The following is a 24,820-nucleotide window of genomic DNA, read 5'->3' on the forward strand; positions in this document are numbered from 1 at the left end:
AAGAAAAAACAAGATTTGATGGTATATAATGGTCCAAAGTATGATTATGATACTTGGAGATCTCTCCTCAAGTTTTTCCCAAGGATGAAGACTTATGGAATGTTTGAAGATCCATTCATTGAGCCATTGACAGATGTGAAATGTATTGTGGGAGATGTATTGTATGGAAACATTGCTGGATATATAAATAGCTCAATGTATTATAAAGAAAGAACAAATGTTATATTTGTATACATCCCTAAACTACCACCTTGGGCTCAGAAGTCACAAGGAAATTTGAGTGCCCATGGCTACATTACTGTGCAAACCATAAAGGATATCTCCTTCGGAGATGAGCTACTTTGTGAGTATGAATACTAGTATGGAATTGTTAATGATTATGTTAAACGATGTGGTGCAAAATTGGCTATGTGTCAATGGTTTTGATTATATTTAGTACAAGAAAGAAATTTAAAAAAAGGTTTTTATCAAGACCATGTCTCTGAGTTTCATGACCTCTATTGTGATGGAGAGTTTCATGAGCTCTATTGTGATGGAACGGTGTTTTTGAACACCACATTTATATGATGGATGTCAAAGCTCTACCATAATCCTATTGCATATGTCAATACTGCAATTTATCAACATAGAAACATATGCATTTGACATTAATTTGATACATCTAATATACCAAATAAAAATTGACAGTTGTTGCAAGTTTAATTTTGTTTTTGAAGAGCACATTTATATGATGGATGTCAAAGATCTATAACAATCCTATTGCATATATCAATACTCCAATTTAATTTACTCCAATGAATCTTCCTAATGCAACATCTATAAATTGGCTTTTGTTTGTGGTTTCGATGTATACGAAACAACAAACATCTTTCTTTCACTAGCAAATCAACAAATGTTTTGGCCATGGAGCCATGTTCACATCTATTAAGGCCTTTTGCCATAGCAACATACGGAAGATTTTTTCTTGGGTTTCTAGGAATTGGGAAAGTATTGTGGATGGTCTAGTCTCCCCCAACATAATTGAAACTTGGGTCCTCAATGGAGCTAATGTTTCAATAAAAAACATCAAATTTTACTTTTGAAGTGACTATATTTTATTTCGTGGGAATTGGGATTTTCCCAAATTCTCTAATATAGTGTTTATAGATTTGCCCATGCAAATCATAGGTTGGCTTGGAGAGACCACCACGCTAGTTTTGGGCATAATAATGAGATGCAAAATATCATTCTGAGCATCGCCTCAGCATAGTCTCTAGCCTAACAACCTATCATCGTCCAAAATTCATTGTTGTCTTGGAAAGGCCACTGGACTAGTTCTTGGAGTTATAGCTCCATTACCTATTTCTAGGTGTTACAAGAGGAGTCTATGATGACCAGCGCATTGGAAAATAGAAGGAGATCTATGACAGCCACCACGTTGGTTCCTAGACTTATATATTTGTGTACCAAGGAAAATGTATTTCCTTGTGCAACCATGCAAAATTGGCAATATGGCCCTTGAGGGGTCCCCTCTAGGGGCAAGGGCTATATCGACATGCCATTTCTATCCAATGGCATCCTGGATATTGTATAATGCATGTTGATATGGCCCTTTCCCCTAAAGGGACCCATTAAGGGCCATATTGTCAATTGCATTTTTTGAAAGTTTAATTGTATTTTTCTAGATGTATCTCCATGCAACCACAACGGTGCGTCATGTTGAATTACACGTCATAGCGGAACAGAAACTGAACAAAGAATAGAGAGTACACAGCAAATTGGAGAGGAACAAACTTTTCCTTCAATACCGATGTAGTACAGATGATGGCTCCATCCACCCATGCACTCCCACAGTGGAGCTTAGATGGCGATCTAGACAGATACTAGGTGAAGAGCTACTAGTTGGAAGATCTAATCTTATCTGAAATGATCTGATCCAATGGACTGGGGAGGTCGCCTCTTTATAGCTATGAGGGCAGTAGTCAAATCAACGTAGTCAGTGGAGTCGACCAGTTAACCTAGTCGGTGGAGCCGACCAATCAACCTAGTCGGTGGAACCGACTAGTCATCCATGGAATATTCAAGGAATATTTCCTATACCATCGCCCCAGCAAGAATAAGGGGCTCCCACACAATCACCTTTCTACCATCAACAGTCTCATTGACAGACCTCATCTGACATGCAAGTCAGGATCCATCCAGTGTCCCAGGCTCACACATGGCTTCTCCTCACATGGGGGCCTTACAACTTGAGCACCTTGGATCACTGGTGGTTACCAGGAGGGTGGGGCATTGAGCATATCTAACACCCCCCCTCAATGTCCACCTGCAGGTGAACTACCTTCTCGGCCCAATGACGAGTCTTTGAAGATGACTCTGAAGCTTATCCTTCCCGAGTGCCTTGGTGAAGATATCTACTCTATTTTGCTCTGTTGGACAGTAGACCAATTCCACTATCTCGTCCTCGATCAAATCATGCACATAGTGATACTGAATCTCTATATGTTTTGTGTACGCATGAAATACTAGATTTTTAGCAATGGCCATGCAACTTTGATTGTCGCACCTCAGAATAGTTGCCTCATCCTCTTGCACTCCCATTGCCATAAGATCCTCCTCAGCCACACTGCTTCACATGCAGCAAAACATGCTACCTTGTACTTAGCCTCCATAGAAGACAATGCCACTATTGGTTGTTTCTTACTAATCCAAGAGAAGATACCTGAACCTAAAGAGAAACAATATCCAAAAATTGATTTCCTAGAATCAACATCTCCAGCTCAATCTGAGTCAGAATGACCAGCCAAGGAAGTGCCCGTACCATAGGTGATGCCATAATCAAGAGTGCCCTTCACATACTTGAGCACTCGCATCCCTGCATTCCAATGATTCTCCCAAGGCTTATTGGAGAACTTGCTCAAAATGCCAATAGCAAAACTGATGTCCAGTCTAGTGTTGCACAAATAGATGAGACTGCCGACCAACTTCCTGTACCTCCTGATGTCTGCTGGTGGTGAGGCATCCTCCATAGACAACCTTGCATTTACCTCCATAGGTGTAGCTATCTCCTTGCACTTGAACATACCAAATGCCTTCAAGATCTCCCTTGCATATTTTTGCAAAGAGATGAAGATCTTGCCTGGCTCTTGCTAGACTTCAATCCCCAAATAGTACTGCATCAAGCCTAAGTCTATCATCTCAAACTCCATGCTCAACGCCTTTCTAGTCTGCTGGATCATGTCTTCATAGTCACCTGTAATAAGGAGATCATCCACATATAGAACAATAAAAACAGTTTTTCCACCTTTCTTGTACACATACAAGTTAGCATCTGAAACACATATTTTGAAGTTTAATTTATGAAAGAATTTGTGTATCCATTGGTACCATGCTCTTGGGGCTTGTTTCAGCCCATACATAGCCTTCTTCATCTTACATACCTTGTTCTCAGAATGGGGGGCCTCAAACCCAGGTGGCTGAGCCACGTACACCTCCTCCTTGAGGTCACCATTCAAGAATACTGATTTAACATCCATTTGAGAAACTGGCCCTTTTTATGAGCAACCACTGATAATACTGTGCGAATAGTGGTCATTCTGGCAATTGGAGCAAAAGATTCCTGAAAATCAAACCCTTCAACCTGCGAAAATCCTTGTGCAACTAATCTGGCTTTGTACTTTTCCAAAGTCCCATCAGCCTTGTACTTTACCCTCCAAACCAGGCTTGGTGCCAATAACCTTTCTATTAGGTGGTCGATCTACCAACTCCCAAGTTTCATTCTTCATGATGCTATCATATTCTACTTGCATTTCTACTTGCATAGCATTTTTCCAATCTCAATCTGCAAGTGCCTCCTTCAAACTCGCATGCTCCTTTACTTCTGCAATAATCTTAGCCATCAAGGCCATATTGACTATGTGAGCAGAAGCCCTCCTTTGCTCCTCGATTCTTTGAGACTGCCTTGGTCCATCTACATGTTGCTCAACAAACGTAAGCATCTGGTTATCATGGTCGTAGAGTTGCCTTACCCATTGTGGCAATGGCTTTTCCGATGGTGTAAACACAAGTTGGTGACTTATACCTTCATCATCTGATATTTCCTCCTCCTTTATATCTCTTGGAACAGGTCCATAGTGAATTACCTTTTCACTTGATAATAAAGTGGAAGAGATCTTCTCTGCCTCCACTACATGTGGCTGCTCCCTAAAGACCACATTGCGGCTTGCTATGATCTTCTTTGCCTCTTGGTTATACAACTTATAGGCTTTCTTCTCATCACAATAGCCTAAGAAGATACATTTGGTGCTTTGTGGTTGTAGCTTGTTTCTCTCTTTGTCTAGTACATGCGCATAGCATTCACACCCAAATGTTCTGAAGTAGGAGACAGATGGCTTCTTACCACTATAAGCCTCATGTGGCGTTTTACCTTTGAGTGCCTTTGTATAGCTATGATTAAGGATGTAAACCATAGTATTGATAGCCTCAGCCCAAAAGTGGTTTGGTAGTCCAGCAACTTTCAACATACACCTCCCTATCTCCACCGTGGTCTGCATTCGACGTTTAGCAACCGAATTTCGCTGAGGCATATGTGGTGTCATCGTTTATTGCTTGATCCCTTTGCTCTTGCAAAAATCTCCAAACTCTATAGAAACAAACTCACCACCACCATCCGATCTGATTTTCTTCACTTTTCTCCCTATTGCATTTTCAATAAGCTATAGCCATTCTTTAAATTCACCAAAAGCTTGAGCCTTTTCATGAAGAAAGTACACCCACATCTTCCTACTATAGTCATCGACAATTAATAAAAAATAGGAAGATCCCCCCAAGGCCTGTGTAGGCATCTTACCACACAAGTCAACACGCACCAATTCTAGAGGAGGGTTTGCTCTATTCTTACTTTCTTGTGGGAATGCCTGTCTCTGTTGCTTGGCCATCATGCAAGCTTCACACGGTTCTTTGATTTCTATGGCTGCAGATAAGTGAGCAACCATACCTTGCTTCTGCATCTCCTTCAGCACTGCAAATCCAACTTGCCAAATCTTTCATTCCAAAGTCTGCTTGTGCCCACTCCAACGGTGGCTGTAAGAGCACTTAGCTCATATAGGTTGTTCCTCTTTACTCCTGTGCCAACAAGAGTGCGTGCACTATCCAAAATTTTTGCTCCTGTCTTGTTGAACCTAACCTCATGATCAAGGTCAGTTATGGAAGCAATTGATAGCAAATTTCTCTTGATTTGTAGAACATACAACACATTAGATAGTTTCTTAACATCTCCATTTACAGAAACAAATGAAACTGTACCTGTACCCTCAACAAGGCATTTTGTGTTATTACCAACCGTCATGGTGATGGGTTCCTATAGAGGCTACATGGAACAATATAAACCCTTCTTGCAGGTCATGTGACGGAAAGCACCACTATCCAACACCCATGAATCAGTGGTTGAAGCTTCTTGAACTGAGGAACATGTTGAGAGATATGGTGCCATGAGCACATAGATTAAAAGGCTAAGGTATGGTATAGGAAAGAATTAAAGTAGCCGCACACGCTCCAAAAAGGAAAAATAACCAGTTTTTCGAGCTCTACATGCCTGTCAACTCAAATTTTCTGTATGCAATTAGACATATGCAATTAGACACTGCCAAATTTGAAAGTATCATCAACTAGTAAGACCTTTGCAATGGCAATCCGCACCCCAACTGTTGAGAAGTTCACCGGGGAAGGATTTCACACATGGTCTACACAAATGAGATATCTCCTGATGCACCAAAAGCTTTGGAAGACTGTAAAAGAAGACATACCCACTGCACAAAATGATGCTTGGAAGGAAAAAGATGAAGCAGCACTATCACTCATTGGATTGCACTTGGGTCCAAACATAATTCATCATATAGACTCTAAGGATCATGCCAAGGATGCATGGGATGAGTTGAACACAGTGTTTGGTGCAAAAGCCAAAAACCAAGAAATCCATCTTAAGATTGAATTCTATGGTATGCACATGGGCTTCAATGAATCCATGGCACAATTTGTCAACAAAATCAAAAGCATTATGACTCAACTAGAGGGCATAAATGCAAAAGTAGGAGAGAAAGATGCACTTGCAATTCTCCTTAAAAGCATGCCTGCAGAGTATAGTGCATTGACAACCACTTTGAAGAATTTTCCAGATCCAAAGTTTGAAGAATGTGTATCCTCTCTTCTCGAAAAAGAAAGAGAGTTGAAGGCATCGACATCGACATCGACATCTACACACAACAGCTATAATGAAGAACATGCACTATTCAGTAAAACATCAACGAAGTGCTACCATTGCGGAAGGATGGGTCACTATCAAAGTGACTGTAGATTAAAGAACAAACCAAAGTGTCACCATTGCAAGAAGCTGGGACACAAGGAAGAAGATTGCAGATTAAAGAACCAACAAGTCAACTACGTGGAGTCGTCATCAAGCCATGAGCCAAAAGGTGACATCAATGGAATGTATTGAGAAACAAAAACCCTTGCCAACCTTGCCTATATGTTGTAAATCAAACCTGACCACCTGAGAGTAGCTATGAAAGCACCCAGGGGAGGTATTGACATGTAAAATCCACACTTGACCACCTTAAGTAGCAATGCATGCACTAAGGGGAGGTGATGGAATGTAACTCACATCTGACCACCTTGCAGTAGCCAAAGGATCATGGCACCAAGGGGAGGTGTTGAGAGATATGGTGCCACGAGCACATAGATTAAAAGGCTAAGGTATGGTATAGGAAATAATTAAAGTAGCCACCCTAGGATGTGGACTACATGATGTGGAGATGTGGATTGAGGATATCCACAAGGAGAGATGTGGATGAGAGGATCCCACATGGTTTGACTATTCTAAAGGCTCTCTCTATATAAGAAGCCTATCATGTATTGTTGATCATATAGATTGAAATAGATTGAGTGTTTCCCATTTGGTTTCTCTCTCCTCATGTTTTTCATTATATGCTTTGAGCCTCCGTAGTCCTTACATCGATCTTATGTACACTAGGCTTAGTACGATCCGCACTTTGTCAGAACACTCTTCCTCAATGGCCAGAAATAGATCCAACTCTACTTCCACTGTTTAGTTGTCTCTTTCCCCTTATCTGTCTTCTTCAGGATACCATTCTTTTCATTTGCTTTCTTGACTTGGCAATTTGCAATCATATGGCCCTTCTTTTTACAGTAGAAGCATTCCCCCTAAAACTTCTTCTTGCCGCCCTTCTTCTTTTTGTCACCGCTAGTAGAGGACTCACCTTTAGTGGAGGAACCACCTTTGCCTTTCACAGTGGCAGAGAAAGCAGCATCCCCATTACCGCCTCCATCTCAAGCTTTAAGCCTCAAATCCTCCTCCATAAGTAAAACACAGAACTCCTCAAATGACAATGGTTGGGATCTCACCTGAGTGTTAAGCGATGTTACCAATCCATCAAACCTTGGTGGACAACACCACTGAGCTAGCTCTTTGCTAGTCTTTTGTATTCCAGCACCAGCCATCTGGTCACGAAAATTTTTGATTCGGGTTATGAACACCTCTGCTGTCTCTCCTTCATTAGACTTCTCAGTTGTGAGTTGATTCTCCAAGTTCTAGATCCTTATCTGATTCCGTGTCTCATACTAACTCTTCAATATGTTCCAGGCCACAGTTACCTTAGATGTATGTTGAATCAAGGTCAAAACACTATCAGTAGTACTTGTAACCAGGGCACATAGAGCATCTGCATTCTTGTGTTTCCAAGCTCCTAGAAGGTTGGCATTAGGAGGTATCATACTCCCCAAATTAGTTGGGTCCGGGGTTCCTTGTGGTTCTGGGTCAGTCCCCAGTATTGTCTCCAAAAGCTCATATGAATCTAGAATAGTAGTAATTTTAAATTTCCATAGAGTGTAGTTCGTACCATCCCTTGGAGAGATAAACTTCACGAATCGGGTCATGATTGATTCTTTGACAATGTCACAAAAAGATACACACGCGTCATCACCACGTCACGTCCGGACTAAAACACACGTTAACGGTAATGCCTCACGGCGTCATTCGGTCTCTTTACGTGATTACTATTACCACCTCTTCCTTCATTCCGGACTTTTTTGGTCCTACATTCGTACACTGCAGCTTCTACGAATATTTCCGTCTTATCCCAAGCTATTCCGAGCATCACCACATGACGAAAATCGTGAGATCATGAGAGCCTTCACCGCCGACGGACTCACAGTTGAAGGCAACTTTTTATTAGCCATGCAATAAAATATGAAAGTTCACGCTGGTGTCGTGGCTTCGGAAGACCCGTAACTACGTTTGTCTTCGCAGGACTGAGGGGACGGTAGGTACTGGAGTCTGGGTCCTGGGATAGGCCCTCAGAAGAAGATGAAGAAGAAGAAGCAGCAGCTGCTGACGACGATGAAGCTTCGCACGAAGCTCCAGCTGCCATAACCACCACTACTCAAACAGTCCTCCTCCTTTTGTTTCCTCTCCAGAATCTGCAATTACTGATACACCACCACCCAAAACAACTCCTCCGCTTGCTTCTTTGAAAAAAAAAAGAGCTCCTCCTCTTGCTTCCTCTCGAGAACGTACAATTTTCTTTACACCACCACGAAGATCCAGATTAATTCCATCAATGTCGCTGGTTAGATGAGATTTAATCTCAGCCGTCCATTTGCGACACTCTAAAACTCAGAATATCCAACTAAAAATTCCAGTATGCCCTAATCGGAAAACCTACAGCTTACACCTAAGCACCCTAAAAACAAAACAGTGAACACGCTTTTGACACGTAAGAACAAAACCAAACCACTTCATATAATAACTTAATTCCAAATAAAAATTAAACAACCAAACTGTATATTCCATGATTTAAACAACTAATACAAAAATGCAAAATTAAACAACCAATACAAAAACGCAAACTATATATTCCATGATTTTAAAAAAAGTACATAATAGTTCCAACCATACAACTCCAAAATCCACCGGATAGTCGGGAAAAAAGCAGGCCACGTAGGCAATATCCTTCTCTAAATCTACTTCCTCAAAAGAGAACCAGCATCAACATTTATATTGAAAAACACAATCTTTGAGCAACCACCGGAAACTAGACTGCGTCCACCAGATTTGCCACGAAAAACCGCATATAAATGTTGCATCCATGAGACATCGCTCATCTTCAATAGCAGCTCCTCCTCAAAAGCATCTGACACATTCAAAGATGTAGAACCACCGCCAAGAATAGAGAGATCTACACATGCACCACGAGCCGAATGACCAGCAAAGCCATCGCGAACCTCATCAGCAATCAAAACACCAATACATCTACTTGAAGAATCATGATATTGCCTCAAACCTCCTTGATCATCATACGGCTTAGCAGTGAGCTCCAAAGCTGTATCTACCTTAATAGCCTCGCTTCTAGCATATTTAGCATATCACCAAACTATTGACTCTTTTATGACCAGTAACCTTCATTGCAACATCAGACGGAACTCCACACATACCCAACCTTGTCGCCAGAGTCGTACACAAGCTACAGTTGCTGAAATTTCTAGGCAACCCAACAGATCGAGACTCCATCATAGTCCACACAAACTTACTCAATCCCTTTAAAATGACCCGATTACCATTGTACTACACCTGCGCAACACAAAAAAAGTAAGCAAAAACCACAAGTACATCACAAATACAAGCAACACCAAAAAATGCAAAGAGAAACAGAAAATACTAATCCACACTCACCACATGACCCCTCGGATTATCAATAACCTGCATAAAGATATGCATAGCAGCATTCGAACCACCCAGATCATCTGGAAGATGCTTCTCCAATTGATCATATGTAATAATCACATCAGATTTGTGAACTCGAATAGGAGGCCTCATATCACCTTCTGAAAAATGTCGCATGCTAACATTGTAATTCTTCGAGGCTCTCTAGTTAAACCTGCAGATACACACAGTAAGCAACAAAAAAGCACAAGCAAAACAACTCATAAACACACAAACAAAACTAAGAAATGCAAAGACTTACTGAACAAATTCACCAACAAAATCACTCCCACAAATAAAATCCCCATGAAGAACATCATATGGTTCCTTCCCCTCTCTGATAGAAAAGTGAGCAAAACAATAATACACAAATCTATGTTGAACCCCGCGAGGATGAAAGACACTGTAATCGATGTCGCTCAGTAGATTCTTCTCACTCGCAAAGGGAACAATATCCACCTTCTTTCTTAGTTTACAAGCGCCTTCGCGAATAGACCTGTTCATAGCCAACTCAATGTAACGATGCACCCCATTGAAAATAGGATTCTTTGTGATGTCAAAAGGAATCTCATCAACACCAATTTCAGCGATATGAAGCTTCTGCTTGCGCACGATAATATGACCAAATGTGTGAAAATTTGACATTAATGACTCAGCAGGAAACAATTGCCCATTCATCTTTAAAACTTGCAAAAACAACTTCGCCAACATTGAATTCAGGTCAATCCTCCAGCTTCATACACACATCCAAACTCAAAAACTTCCTCCATGCATCAAAATGATTACGCACCCACTAATGCTTCTCCATGAATACTCTTAGATAGCCGAGCTAGCTCCCTAGCATCTTTATCCAAGAAAGGAACATCCCTACCCAAACCAGATGAGCTGGATACCTGCACCAGTTTCCTCGGACGATGACCAATAGACATATTAGGCCGTGAAACATTTCCCCTCTTTGCCTATGCTTATGCTTATGCATGAGCATATGCTCATGCATAAGCACAAGCTTATGCTTTCTCTCTTTTTCTTTTATGCTCATATGCTCATGCATAAGCATAAGCATATGCTTTCTATCCTTTTCTCTTATGCTTATGCTCTTTTTCCCTCTTCCTTCTCTTATGCTTATGCTTATGCATGAACATATGTCTCCTTCTCCTTCTCCTTCTCCTCTTTTCCTATTTTCCTCTCTCTTTCCCCCCCTCTTTCCCCTCTTTCAACTTTTATGCTCATATGCTCATGCATAAGCATAAGCATATGCTTTCTTTCCTTATCTCTTATGCTTATGCTCTTTTTCCCTCTTCCTTCTCTTATGCTTATGCTTATGCATGAGCATATGTCTCCTTCTCCTTCTCCTTCTCTTATGCTTATGCTTACGCATGTCCTTCTCCTTCTCCTACTCCTTCTCCTTTCCTTCTCTTCTTTTCATAAGCATATGCCTATGCCTATGCCTATGCTTATGCTTATGCTTATGCATGAGCATATCCTCATATGCTTATGCATAAGTATAAGCATATGCTTTCTCAATGTATTCTCTTATGCTTTGTCAATGTATTCTCATATGCTTTCTCAATGTATTCTCTTGTTTTTTGTTTTTTGTTTTCGTGTTTGTGTCTACATTGGACATGGGATCACATCGCACATCCGATGAGTACGAAAACCCTCGTAGGAGGAGACATCATGATCTCTATTCTCTAGAGGACTTTGATTCCCCTCAGGAGACAACTCAGGGGCCTACCCCTGCTACTACCATTGGCTTGACTCCTCTCGGACGTAGCATTACGACTACCCCTCGGGAAACTCCTTTGCTAGTAGCCCATGGCTTTATCAGGAGTCCTAACGGAGTTTGTGGCACAGATGACCGATGAGGAGGCAGCAAGATTCTTCTCTCTGCTATCCCAGAGGACCTCAGCAATTCCCTCTCCTACACTGATAGCTGGACCTACTACCCAGCCGTCCCCTCTAGCCCCTTCAAGTGAGGGGTCATCACTTGGGCGTGCCCATCATAAGGGAAGGAAGAGTAGGAGGGGTTGCTTATGTTGTGCTGACTTGGGAGATGTAGATGAGTCAACACACTCACATCCCTACAGGTCTCCACTTGGTCCCAAGACCCAATACCAGTCAGGTCCCTTGCCCTCTCCTACTCCCATTACTACTTCTCACTCCGAAAGCACTCGTACAAACACCACTCGCTCTGACTCTGCCACTACCATGAGTCCTCCTTACCTGGTCGAGGACCTGTCCTATCAAATCACGGCTACTAGAGAGATAATAGAAGATAAAAAGGACACAGTAGTGATGGCCACCATGAGGTGGTTGATGTGCCACCACTTTAGGAGTGGCATAGCTACTGATTGGTGGTATCAAGATGACCAAAAGAAGTAGGCAGTCATCGATGAATTGAAAGCAAAATATCCTAACCCCCCAAATTGGGAGTTCAATGAGAATTACATGCAAGAACGCATGGGTTTGGTCTTGAAGCATCGTAGACCAACCTTGCATACAAGTCCATTGCAAAGGGGAGGGCTAAACCCAACTGGGCAGATAAAGCTGATTGGAAGTTTTTCAAGAAGCAGAACAGGGACCATCCCGAAATGTTTGAGGGTCAGAGGAGGGCTGCGAGGAGACGGCTAGAAATTGTAGGTACTTCGCACTTTGGTGCAGGTGGACAGTTGGCATTCGAGGCAACCGTGGTAAGTCTACTTCTTCTCATTTAATGTATTATTCTATTTGTTTTACTACATATTGCATGCACTTTATCTAACTCTCGTAAATTGGGTCCACAGCAAGCTATGATGGGTCACCTTCTTACAGACGCAGAGACGAGATGCGCGTTTTGCATAGGAACAAAGACGTGGTTTATTGAGAAGGAGGTAATGGGAGTGACGGTCGATTGGGCTGAGGTGGCTGCCCACACGGTATAAGTCTACTCCTACTTGTAATCTCACTTTTTAAACTATTTTATTCTTTAAGTTCCAATCTAATTTCCAATTAATATGGTTTCACTCTTACAATCAAAGCTCAAGAGTCCCATCAGCAGAGGTGAGTGGTGACAAGGGCCAGGGATCAGGCGCAGCTCACGAGGGCCAGGGATCAAGCGCAGCTCACGAGGGCCAAGGATCAGGCCAGCAAGACGAGGATGAGGATAACAACAATGATTCGAATGAGCAATAGTAGTAGTAGTAGTAGTAGTAGTAGTAGTTTGCATATACTTTGCCATGTATATCCTTTTGTATATCGACTCGTTTGAGTGATTTTGTATCACCCTTTTCGAAAGGGTAATTTTGTAACAAACAATGTTGTATATCTTCGACATGTATATGCTTCTGTCACTCGATCGGTTCATTTGAGCGATTTCGTATCACCCTTTCCACAAGAAAAATTTTGTAATAAAAAACTTTTTTTTGTAATTACTTTTAAAAAAATATTAGTGGGGCAAAACAAGTCTTGCTATGGCCCTGTTTAGCCCCACTAATGTTTTTTTTTAGTTCTATTAATCCTTGCTATATAGTGACATTTACCAGTGTCGCTATATAGCGATGTTTATCAGTGTTGCTATATAGCGACATTATATATCGCGATGCTTATATAGTGACCGTTCTTTTTCGACGCTTATAGTGACACAAATAACGACCTTTGCAGCCGTCAAAAAAAAATTTATGTAAAAAACATCGGTATTTTTGTCGGAAAAGGGCCTATGCCTTGTAGTGTCAAACATGGCATCTAAAAAAGAACATTGTGAATCCACCCATAGTGCCACTAGAACAATGGCCAGTTGACAATGGAACTAACATGAGCCAAGAGGAAGTGGATACATTTAATAAACTTTAAGGAGGGTACATATTGTAGGCCCACGATGTGCAAGCCAATGATGTGGTGTCAAATTGTGCTCCCCACATGCCATTGGGTGAGGTTGCAATAAGGAGAAAAAGAAGACAAAGAAGAACAATGTCTACTCCTGCAGCACCGAATGACAGGATCATGAAGGCAATCAATTTGAAAGTGGTGGTTGTGCACGAGCAGGTCATTAACTAAAATAGAAAGGTTGTCTTTCAAATTGAAAGCTATGCAACAAGTCCTTCTGGTAGTACATACAATGTGACTATAAGTGATACTCCACAATGCACATGTGCAAACTTTGTCCAGAGGTTTGAGAAAGGGAAGGCATAACTTCCAAGCATATGTACTTTGTTTACATAGTGGTCTTGGGTCTCGACATAAGCCATAACATGTGTATCCATCAACCACAACTCTCTCCAATGGAACTCTTCCAAATTTGGTCTCGTTCTAGAAACCATAAGGTTTTTTGAGTTGTGGTGGGAAGGTGGTGAATCAGTTTTTTCGATGGAGACAGTTTGATCCCGTTCTCTATTATTGAGAAACTTTTTATTCAAGTGAGAGAAAACACTGCAAATCTAAAATATTGGCTAATTTGGCATTACATTTGTGGTATCTCTTGTCTCTAAAATTATGAAATTGTTGTTCATTCTCCTTTCAAATATGTTTGGACATCAATTAGTTTTTTAGTCTAAGGAAAGCATGGTTTTATGAGCTTTTGATTTATTTCTTTTGACATGTCCTACTGTGGGGTGGAAATAATTAATGCAAGAGACAACAAATATTTATGAAATTCTGATATTTTTTGAGATAATGAGGAAGCAAGGGTAGATTATGTTTAGGGTGAATGTATAGCTAGCCACTAGCTATATACTTATAGGGTTTAAAACTCGCAAACCTTGCAGGAAAAAAACTTGCAAAGTGCCAAGGCCCATATTTAAAGACCCCTTTTTCTATACAAACTTATGCTTTCTTTTTCAAAATTCAATAAAAAACGCCATATGTAAATATACCTTAAAATTTTGAATTAGAACCCATCCATTTGAACCCACATGGTATACTTACATATTTTTAGGTGAGCTCCTAGGAGTCATGTCTAGCTACTTTTGAAGCTTAGTTTGCATCTAAAATTTACTATCAAAAGTAGCAGTCATCAAGGTTGTCCTAGTTTTTAAACATAGGTAGTAGAGAGGCAACCAAACCTTAGAAATATCACAACCAAAGAGGTCCTCTCCCTCTAAAACTCTTGAGCAAGAAAACTTATTGCACACTTAAAACCTTACACAAGCTCACAAATCTTCCATAAGGAATAACATCAATCAAAGGAGGATAAGTCAAGCTCTAGGAAGTAGGTTCTTGTGCTTTCTGACTATGAAGATGAGCTCTGCAAGATATGCTAAATAAAGAAGAAGATTCCTAAAGAGGGAGGGCTTGTGCCTTGAAAAAGCAAGGGCTAGGTATGTTACATAAGTTTTGAGAGGGTGTGGGGAGGCATCACATTTCCTCTCCATAGGTCATGTAATGGATCATAGGGTCATTGTACTGGAAATCATGCTTTACTTCACCGAGAACTCCACAAAAGAATTATGATATAAACAATCTTCTCTTATATCGTACCTTGGTCTTTAATGTTGAGAAGAGATAAGACGTAGGCACAAACATAACCCTAACCCTAACCTTGACCCATAGAGATAAGAGGTAGGCAAATACCCTAACCGTAACCCTAACGAGTTAACATGCATATATTTGAGTTTCATTACAATATCACATAAGTGTAAAATCCCCCCTCCTACTTAAGTAGACTTGGAGCCACCTTTTAGGTTGGCTATGTCAATAAAATATTTGATTTCATATCACTAAATCACCTTGAAATCATTTAATGCATTACATGAGAAAATATATATTTTGAAGAGGAATCTAAAAATTTCATTTTCTATGTTTTCTTGGTCATGGAGGTTGGCTATGTCCATGTATCTTTTATTTTAATTTTTAGGTTGGCTGCTATATCACCTTGTAAAGGATTGATGCACTTCACGATTTTCTATGAAGAAATATAGATTTTGAAGGGATAGATGAAGGAGTTTGACAACTTCGGCCATTTCGATGTCCATTTTTGGCAAATGTAGGAGGAATTTGGTCCAAATGGCCAAATTCGCACCGTGGCAGGTTTTGGCATTTTTGGACACCCATGATGTCCTTACCAACTTTGCCTTCTGCGCCATGGTCAAATTCCTCCTTTATTTGCCAAAAATGGTCACCAAAATTACCAAACTTGGTCGAGAGTATTGTTTTGACTTGGACTATTCATAATATTTTCCTAAATTAATTTTACAAAAATATATATACAAGTAATAGAAGTTAATTACATGGAATATGAAGATAATAGTAAGATAGTTATAACTTTTGCATGGTCTACGACCCTATTTTTTCCTGAATGTTTTTGTTCAATGTAGAAGACCTTCAAAAATTAGTCACAAGTTGAGGGGGTCATAAATTTGTAACTACTTTGGATACAAATGAAGTACAAAGGAACAAGTTTGCATATAAAAGGTTCACCTCTCTACATAACAAACTTGAGGTGGTGTATTCAATACTCTACAATTCAAAGCGATATTACCTTATATTGAATTAACAACACATTCAAAATTTCAACCATGACTGAATCAAAATTATTGCTTATGACATGGTATCTTGTAAGGAATTAGAGAATGTGATAAAATGTACATTTTTGTATTATAATCTCTCCATTCAAATACAAAGGCTCTTCATACCTTGTACCTTCTCTTTGCTACCTCTAATACATAGAAAAAAGATGTTTTGAAATCCCCAAGTAAGATCCTAATACTAATACCATTAAGGCTCTCCTCTCAGGGTAGCCAAGCATAATTTTTTTTACACCATTGCCAATGGGATACAATGCAATAGGGGAAGCCATGTGATGTGGACCACAATGATCAAGCTATCAATACTTTGATGCACTTCAGTACTTAAGTAGGCCATTCTAAACATTGGATGTGGAAGACCACAACGTATCCTCCTGCTCGACTAATATAGTGCACCAATGAGTGATCTCAAATGCCTCCTGCATCAATTCAACAACCATTACATTACTAGACCTAACAAAGCACATTACATTAAAATACCATAAAATATAAATCAATACATAGGATGCTTACCATCATGGCATTGTCTCCTTTAATGATGCAAGCAAGGCAAATAGGTATAAATTGTAAACTTTAGACATGAAAACTTTAAGCATCAAAACTTTAGACATATGACCTGAAAACTTTGAACACGAAACCACACAATAAAACCATCAAAAGAAATTTCATCAATGTTTTTAATGTCCTCCAAGTCATAAAGAAAACCTATGCTAATTCCAAAATGCCCAACCTACAATGTATGGATAGCTTGTATGGATAGCTTGTACTAGTCAAACACATTGTTTGATGTTGCCTACTATTTCACCATTTCAAGTAAAGTTGAAGGACTATACATTTCTTTCACCATTTCTCTAGATTCTTGCTTACTATTCTTGCACATAACAGATAATCCATTGTCAGTTATATCAAATATTTTCCACTCCTATGTTAAAATAGGATATTGTACAAAGAAGATAGGCAAGGAAGGTACATAGTCTAAGAAATACATCCTTCCTCTTGGGAAGCTTATGTGGACCCTTGGCAAAACCTTCCATGACTATCTAGTTAGTCGAACAGTAAGTTCAAGTCATCCAATGCATTTTTCATGTTCGAGAGCTCACAATATTGTCAACTTCTATCACTTTCTTCCTGACCATGCCTCTAGAACACACTAGAGCTCACAATATTGCCAGCTTTGGTCACGTTGGTCACTTTGTTCCTGACTATGCCTCTACAACACACTAGAGCTCACAATATTGCCAGCTTGTGTCACTTTCTTCATGATCATGCCTCTAGAACACACTAGAGCTCACAGCATTGCCACCTTGTTTCACTGTGTTCTAGACCATGCCTGTTGGGAAAACAATAGCTATAGGAGAGGAAAGAGCAGTTGTATCCTATATGAGAAGAAAAAGAAAGAGGAAAAAAGTGCCTGTAGGAGGGCAAAGAGTTGCTCTCGGGGGGGTCGGTCATCATATGTAACCCTATCACGTGAGTTTAACAAAAGGATATTTTTAATTTCTAAAATTTACACAAATTAATTTACATAAGGGAGCTTTTAAAATAATTTTGGAAAAATTTTACAGAAAAGGGTACATTTTATTAGTGAAATTTTTACAGATAAGGGAATTTACAAATGGTCCTTGAACGCACATGATATAAAGGGTTTATACATAGTGAACCCCCCAAGGAGTTGCTGTAGCAGAAGTAAAAGTGCCTATAGGAGGGAAAAGAGAACTTGTAGCAGAAGGAAAAGTGCCTATAGGAAGGAAAAGAGCACCTGTACCAGAAGGAGAAGTGCCTGTAGAAGGAAAAGATTACCTGTATGATATGGTAGCTAAGAGGCCATAGAGCAAGAGAGGAAAGAGAAGGTGGAGGTAGAGCATGAGGGGATAGAGAAGCAAGAGGAGGCATAGAAACAGTGAAGAGTAGGAGAGAGAAGACCAGCTGTAGGAGGTGTTGCAACCCAAATTTTTAAAAATGGAGGGAGAGAGCAGAGAGCAAAGGAGAAGAGAGAGAGGGGGCAGGCCTACAGTAGGCTAGAGGACAAAAGAAATTCATCCAAAAGGTCCCACAATGGAGGGAGAGGGCAGTTGGACCAAAGCAGAGGAGTAGAGAAAGAGGGGATAGACCTGTAGTAGGCTAGTGGACAAAAGAAATTCATCCAAAAGGTCCCACAATGGAGGGAGAGGGCAGTTGGACCAAAGTAGTGGGGCAGAGAAAGAGGGGGTAGACCTGCAACACACCTAAGGAGAAGAGAAATTCACCCACAAGGGCCACAAAAGCATAAATGAGATTTGGGGATGATCTAGGGTGGGTGCACATGGGAGGGTGGTCACGCATGGGTTAAGGGGGGGGAGGATGGTTTGGGAGGTCCCCAATATAAGAGGAATAGCCAATAGGGGATCTCTCCATGCCTGCCACCCCTCCACCTCAACATACCATTGCCCCACACAAAGGAGCACTCTCATTGGTATACCTCAAATCCTTCTCTAATCCCTTGAAATTAGGAAACACTTATTGGAGGCCCTTTTGAGACCCCATTTCTCCCCTAATGTGAAATGAGAGTTGACAGAATTTTCAAACATTCAAACACAACAAATGAACAACGTGTTGTTTGGGTCTCATTCAGCAACTCAACCATAGGAAGACAAGCTCCCTTCAATAACTCTTCCGCTTATGACAACAACATTCCAAAGACATGGACACCAATACATCAAATCACAAGAGAATTCGAAATAGGTAAAAACAATTTGAATTCTATCTCTAGAAGGCAATTTCCCATACAACCAGCTGCTGCTAGAACAATCCATTGTTCTCAAGGACTGCTATCCATAGATTGCCTTGCATTCGACCCTTCCTTCATCAAATCACATGGCCTAACATACACAACGCTATTGCAAAAAAGAGACCCTCAAAACCTTTACCTCATCAAACCACTCGAAATAGAATATATCAAAATGGATAACAACGTCTTAAAAGAGATTGAGCGCCTCAAATTAGAACGACAATGGATTACTCAACAATGGAACTTTTCCACCTGTCCTCATAAAATAACATCAAAACATTGTAATCTTTGAACACACATGCAATAAAGTCTCATTGTATAAACATAGTCAACAACAAAAGCCTCATGAGTGCCACAATCCTCTGCCTACAAGAGTTGCATACCAACAAATCAACAAATCTAACCTTGCCTGGATTCACATGCTTACAAATGACAAATGGTGTCAGGATAGCAAGGTGTTATAAACAAGAGATTCAACTTCTCAAAGACAATTACATTCAACACAAGGGTTTTGAATGCTATCTCACAATCTTCAAAACGAACAATTCAAAAACTATTGCCATCATCAATGTATACAACTCACCTCTAACATCAACTCCAACACTTCTTGCCTCGCTAGAAAAACAACTCCAAACTTATAAAATGATATACCCACAATAATCATAGGAGATTTCAACATTAACTTTTACAATTCAAACAACAACAACAAAACACTTTGCAATTTCATGAGCCAAAGAAATTTCACACAATTGATTAACCAACCAACAACTATAAATAGATCTACTATTGACCACATTTGGAGAAACAAGATAACCGAATACACTTTTTCAGGAATAAACTTCATTTGTGGGTCTGACCAATCCCTTTTGTACACAAACCTAGACTCCAATACCGATTAGCAAAAACCAGCACTCTATTGTAAATGCACAAAATAGATCTCCCCAAAGGATAGACCTATTGAATGTACACCTTGTTCAACCGAGTGCTGATTATTGTGTGTAAGACTAAGGTCTTATCCTTTAGCTTCCAGGATGATTGCTCAGGACTGCAGTACATTTTTCTCCTAGGCTTAGATTTGCACCCCTTCAGCTTCTTGTGTGTAATGTATGTGCATTAACCTTGGGCTATTGTTGCTGCAGCTTGCAAGTCACGACCTTTGCTTGACTCCCTGCACTACACCTGAAAGTATTTCATCTTGTTTCCTGAAAAGAGACTTTTGAGGTTGAAATGATATCATCCACATTTTCTCCAAACATTTATGAGCCAATTCATTTTTGGCCTATCCCTTGGGGATAGCCTTAACAACAACGATGCAATTTGAGCAAAGTAGAAATTAGGCATCTTTAGATTTTTTGGAATTACATTTTTCCTATTGGACAATATGTTGATATGGTGCTTCTCTTCTTCATTGGACTTGAATGGAGACTTTATTTTTTATTTTTTAATTGAAGAGGTCTACTCATATATTACTCAAAAACCACCAAATGAAGTTTCATACAAAATGCTCTGCAAACGAGCTCTGGCAGCTTCATCTAGCTAACTGGCCACTAGCCATCTAACCTAGATAGTAGCATCCATAACAGCTTGCTTACTGGACAAGGAAAAAACAGCATTCCTACTAATCGAAGCCTCATATCTGGCTATCCAAATCCTATGTAGTATCGCATATCTGATAATGTTCCATAATTGAGTTCTATCTGCTCTCATATCTGAGCCAAATATTTTTTGGAATGGAGACTTTATTGGACAATATGTTGATATGTTGCTTCTCTTCTTCATTGGACTTGAATGCAGACTTTAAAGTGGTTGAAAATCTCTCCCCTTCATCTCCTCAAGTCTTCCTACACACCATCTCCACCTTTTCTCCCCCCCCAAACACCCCCCCTCTCCCTTTGTTTCTCCTCACTCCCTTTATTTTGGAAATGGATTCCTTTGCTTTTTTAAATCTTGGGCAGACCTTATAATAAAGGGAAATGGATTCCTTTGCTTTTTTTAAATCTTGGGGAGAGGGAAATGATTCCTTTGCTTCTTTTAAATCTTGGGGAGACGTAAAGGGAAATGGATTCCTTTGCTTTTTTAAATCTTGGGCAGACCTTATGAATGATTAAATATCATTCACCTTGTTCGCGAGAGGAGACAGTAACAGACCGTCTTCGTTACGCAGAGGAAAGGAGCAATGAGTGAGTAATTCATTTCATCTCCCTTGCGTTAGACGAGACGATAATTTCGATCCAGTATCTCTTCTTTGGAGGATGAAATAAGCAGGTCTATTGTCGACTCGACCTGGGGACTGCACAATTCCGTTCGATAATTTTGTGGCCTGTACGTTTCATCATGCAGCACGAAATGTATTTAGATGTGTTCTCCTTTGATCGCAGGTGCTTTACGAGGCTTTAGTCGAAGGATCATCCTCCTTCGAACGCGAAGTGCATGATGATGCTAAGCTTCAACGTGTGTTGTTATTTTGTAGAACGGAAGGGTTTAGCCAGTACGGGTTCATAGACTAGTCTCCACAAAAGCACAGTAATAAACCCAGAGGACGTTGATATTATAATAAACGTTTACAACATGGAATACATTTTCATATAGGACACGGAGTTGCAAACTAGAGAGTCCTAAACGAGTCGCTCATGTGACAAGCTAAGTTATTGCTATAGAGCTCGCGGTGGCTGCATGCTGGTGAAGGAGCTAAGGGAGAGTGATGCAGCAGGCGGCTTTCATCCGCTCTGTGATGCGACCGAGGAAGAAGGGCTCTTGAAAGGAACCTCGGAGGGGATCGTGAGCTCCTTGTGAGGAGGAGACAACATGGATGGAAGAATATGGAGTCCAGTGGGGAGTGCCATTCTCGTAGGCATTGGAGGTCAAGCGAATTGCGTTCTCTTCATCGTCATCGTTCACCTTGCTCACCCACAGCTCACCATAAGGCTGAAACTGGTTGGGAAACGATATCGGCTCTGCACACACCCCTCCCAAATCCGACGTAAACACCACACTCTTACTGTCTGGACTGAAGCTCACGTGATTCATCCTCCCTCGCGTTGTTGTTTTTGTTGTTGTTGACCCATGTTGCTGCTTCTTCTCGCGGTGAAGCTTGTGCAGCTCGCTTCCATCCGGCTTCACCATGTAGATCGCGTATTCCTCCCCGGCAGCTGCATCTGCCGCATCCCTGCTCGATGAGAACGCTATCCACTCGCCATCCGGTGACCAATCCGGCATCGTATCCGTCCAATTCCCTTCCGTCAGCCTCCTTATACGCCCTTCCTCCCCCTTCTCTGCATCCATCACGTACAAATTCTTATACCCGTCCCTGCCCGATCGGAACACCACCTCCTTCCCGTCCGGCGATGCTGCAGGAAATGCATTGTTGCCCGTCCCCTCCTTCGTCAACAACCGAATCGTCGAGTTCACTTCGTCCTTGGAATCCTCTAAGTCCTCCAGATTGAAGCTCACCACAGCTACCTGAACCGCTCTCCTTGCACCTTGGAAGATCGGGCCGCAGGTTGTGTAGATGACCCCTCTTTTCTGCTTGTCCCACTGCGTTCCGAAAACGCCCTCGTTGCAGACCTTCCACTTTTTCGATGCATCCACTCGAACCACGCACATGCCTACATCTGGTCCCGTACCCGGGAGGTTTGGGATGTACGCTATGAACTGCCCACATGGAGAAACCGAAGGGAAAAACCCGTCGATCCTCAAAACTGGCACACCGGGTAAAGGGGACTCAGTGACTTCCAGACGAGGGATCACTGATTCTGGAGAGTTGTCAATATCCCTGCACCTATGATAGCCAATCTTTCGGGACGAGGGTGACACGAAGGGGTTGTAGTGATGTACTTTGGGATTGATCCCAACCGTGAGGTTGATGAATTCTCTGGAGGCGAGGTGAAAGACCTCGATGTGTCTGTAATCCGATTCCGGCCTGCGAGTTGCCAACGCTATCCAGTCTCCACTTCGAGACGCTGCGGGAGTGAAGGCATGAACACAAGGAGGAGTGATCCTCTCAGCATCGAGCGGCGCTACCAATTCTTCCACGTTAGCAGGAATGCTAATTTTGTAGACGCTCCACCAGCCATCATCTGCCCGTCTGTGAAAGAAGATGGTAGTATCATCGGACCAGGTCGGCCATCCTGCGTTTCTGGCAACAATGGTCCTCTGTCCTCCATCCGCTGCTCTGAAAACGTATAAATCGGTGTGAAGCTCGTCTACTTCACCTTCCCAACCCCTGCCCTGGTCTGAAGCGACAGCTACCCATTCGCCGGAAGGAGATATCGATGGACTGAAATCTGCCACTCCCTTCGGTGTAAGCCTAACTGACTGCCCCGTCTCGATGGAAGTGCAATACACTGCATTCCAACATTTCCGGACGTAGCCTCGTGGATTCTCTTGAGCAGACACGAAGAAAACCTTGTCTCCTACAACGGAAGGTCTATCGTAATGCAGGGCCTGATGACCTTTACTTACAACTGGCACCGCCTTTTCTCTGTCTCGCATGTAGATTTGGCCGCAGCCATTCGAGCGCTCGGATACGAAGACAAGCACATCCTCAGAATCGGCGTCTCCTTTTTTCCAGCTTTGGATGAACTGGCCATTGAAATTGATCGAATTACCGTCGGTAAGTCGAGTTTCTGCAAGGACTTCCCGATCCAGAAGGGAGCCAGGGGCGAGGGCAACGGACGGCAGCGAAACAGCAAACACGTCGAAGCCATACTGAGTTCTCCCGACAGATGAATAAAGGATGCTGCCTTCCAATTTCCGAGCAGAGCTAAAGCCAGTCTCCATGATGGGGGGCGTAAAGAGGCAGGACAAGACGAGAAGCTGAAATTGATGAAATGGGATAAACGTAGTGTGTGTCAAATAAATGAACTATAGAGGGTGGATCGACTAAACGTCACCCCCTACGTCATACCACCGCTCTTCTTCGGCCACTTGTCTTCTGTGATCTATCCGAACGAGATTCTGTTGAAGAAGTCATTGCCCCTATCCTCAAAGGAACCACGTCGACATATACAGCGGCTTTGACGAGACCGGAAGAAGTTATTAAACCCGAAAGTCCTCGGGAGGACTTTTTATGTGCTCTTGGAAAATGACATGAGTGCTCTTAGCATCTTCTTGGCTTCCAGCATCGCCTTCGTCCCTGCACCAAACCTTGGGCTAGCAAAGGGCAGCCAACCTTGGTTGCCCATCAATTTTGGGCACTCTTGGACATATTTGGGTCATCAACTCACTTAGGCGGGCACATTCAGTGTGTAAGCACCCTAAGTGATGGTGACCTATTGTTGCATGTGATTGCACCTATATTATAGAAGGTCCTTGGATTGCACGGCCACCATTGAATGCTAGCTCTTTCTTATGGGTCTTCAAACACAAGCACATTGAAGTTAGAGAGAAGAAGAAAATGAAGCGCAAAAAGAGCGGAAGCAAGCCTAGAAACAAGCCTTGATACTATGAGAGTGCTAGGGCATTAGGATTTTCTAAGTTTATGAGCATGTACACACATGCACTTGTAGAATTAGCAAGGTAATACCTGCATGAACAAGGTTTACTGTGAGAAATGTAAAGAGCTTGAGGATTTTATACAGCTATCGCCATAACACACATCTCAAATTGAGGCAAAGAAAGTAGTCTTTCAAAGTAACTGTTCAACTTCATACTTCTTTGCTTTCAAAGGGTGGTGGATATGGTGTAGGTGGTGATACTTTTATGATGTAGGCGGGGAAGAAAGGAAGCCAATGATTTTCGTGAATCTTGACAGAGAGTGTTTGTGTAAGCTTTGGGCATCTAGCTTTGTTGTAACTCGTGCAT

General features: G+C 41.5%; 1 protein-coding gene and 1 long non-coding RNA gene across 2 annotated transcripts; both read right to left on the reverse strand.

The window, feature by feature from the left end:
- Window positions 1-9,086: 9,086 nt before the first annotated feature.
- Window positions 9,087-10,690, reverse strand: LOC147880168 (uncharacterized). The gene is made up of 4 exons (XR_015540521.1): window positions 10,648-10,690; window positions 10,017-10,250; window positions 9,725-9,929; window positions 9,087-9,622 (listed from the first exon to the last, which is right to left on the reverse strand). It is a non-coding gene; the product is annotated as an uncharacterized LOC147880168 (long non-coding RNA).
- Window positions 10,691-21,557: 10,867 nt separating this feature from the next.
- Window positions 21,558-23,852, reverse strand: LOC147880169 (uncharacterized). The gene has a single exon (XM_087371187.1). It carries the CDS (start codon window positions 23,795-23,797, stop codon window positions 21,707-21,709), a length of 2,091 nt encoding a protein of 696 aa, XP_087227313.1. The 5' UTR covers window positions 23,798-23,852; the 3' UTR covers window positions 21,558-21,706.
- Between the last annotated feature and the right edge of the window lie 968 nt (window positions 23,853-24,820).

Source organism: Dipteris shenzhenensis, chromosome 32, assembly GCF_047967505.1.
Source record: "Dipteris shenzhenensis isolate YYH24624 ecotype China chromosome 32, Dip_SZ_1.0, whole genome shotgun sequence".
Classification (NCBI taxonomy): Eukaryota; Viridiplantae; Streptophyta; class Polypodiopsida; order Gleicheniales; family Dipteridaceae; genus Dipteris; species Dipteris shenzhenensis.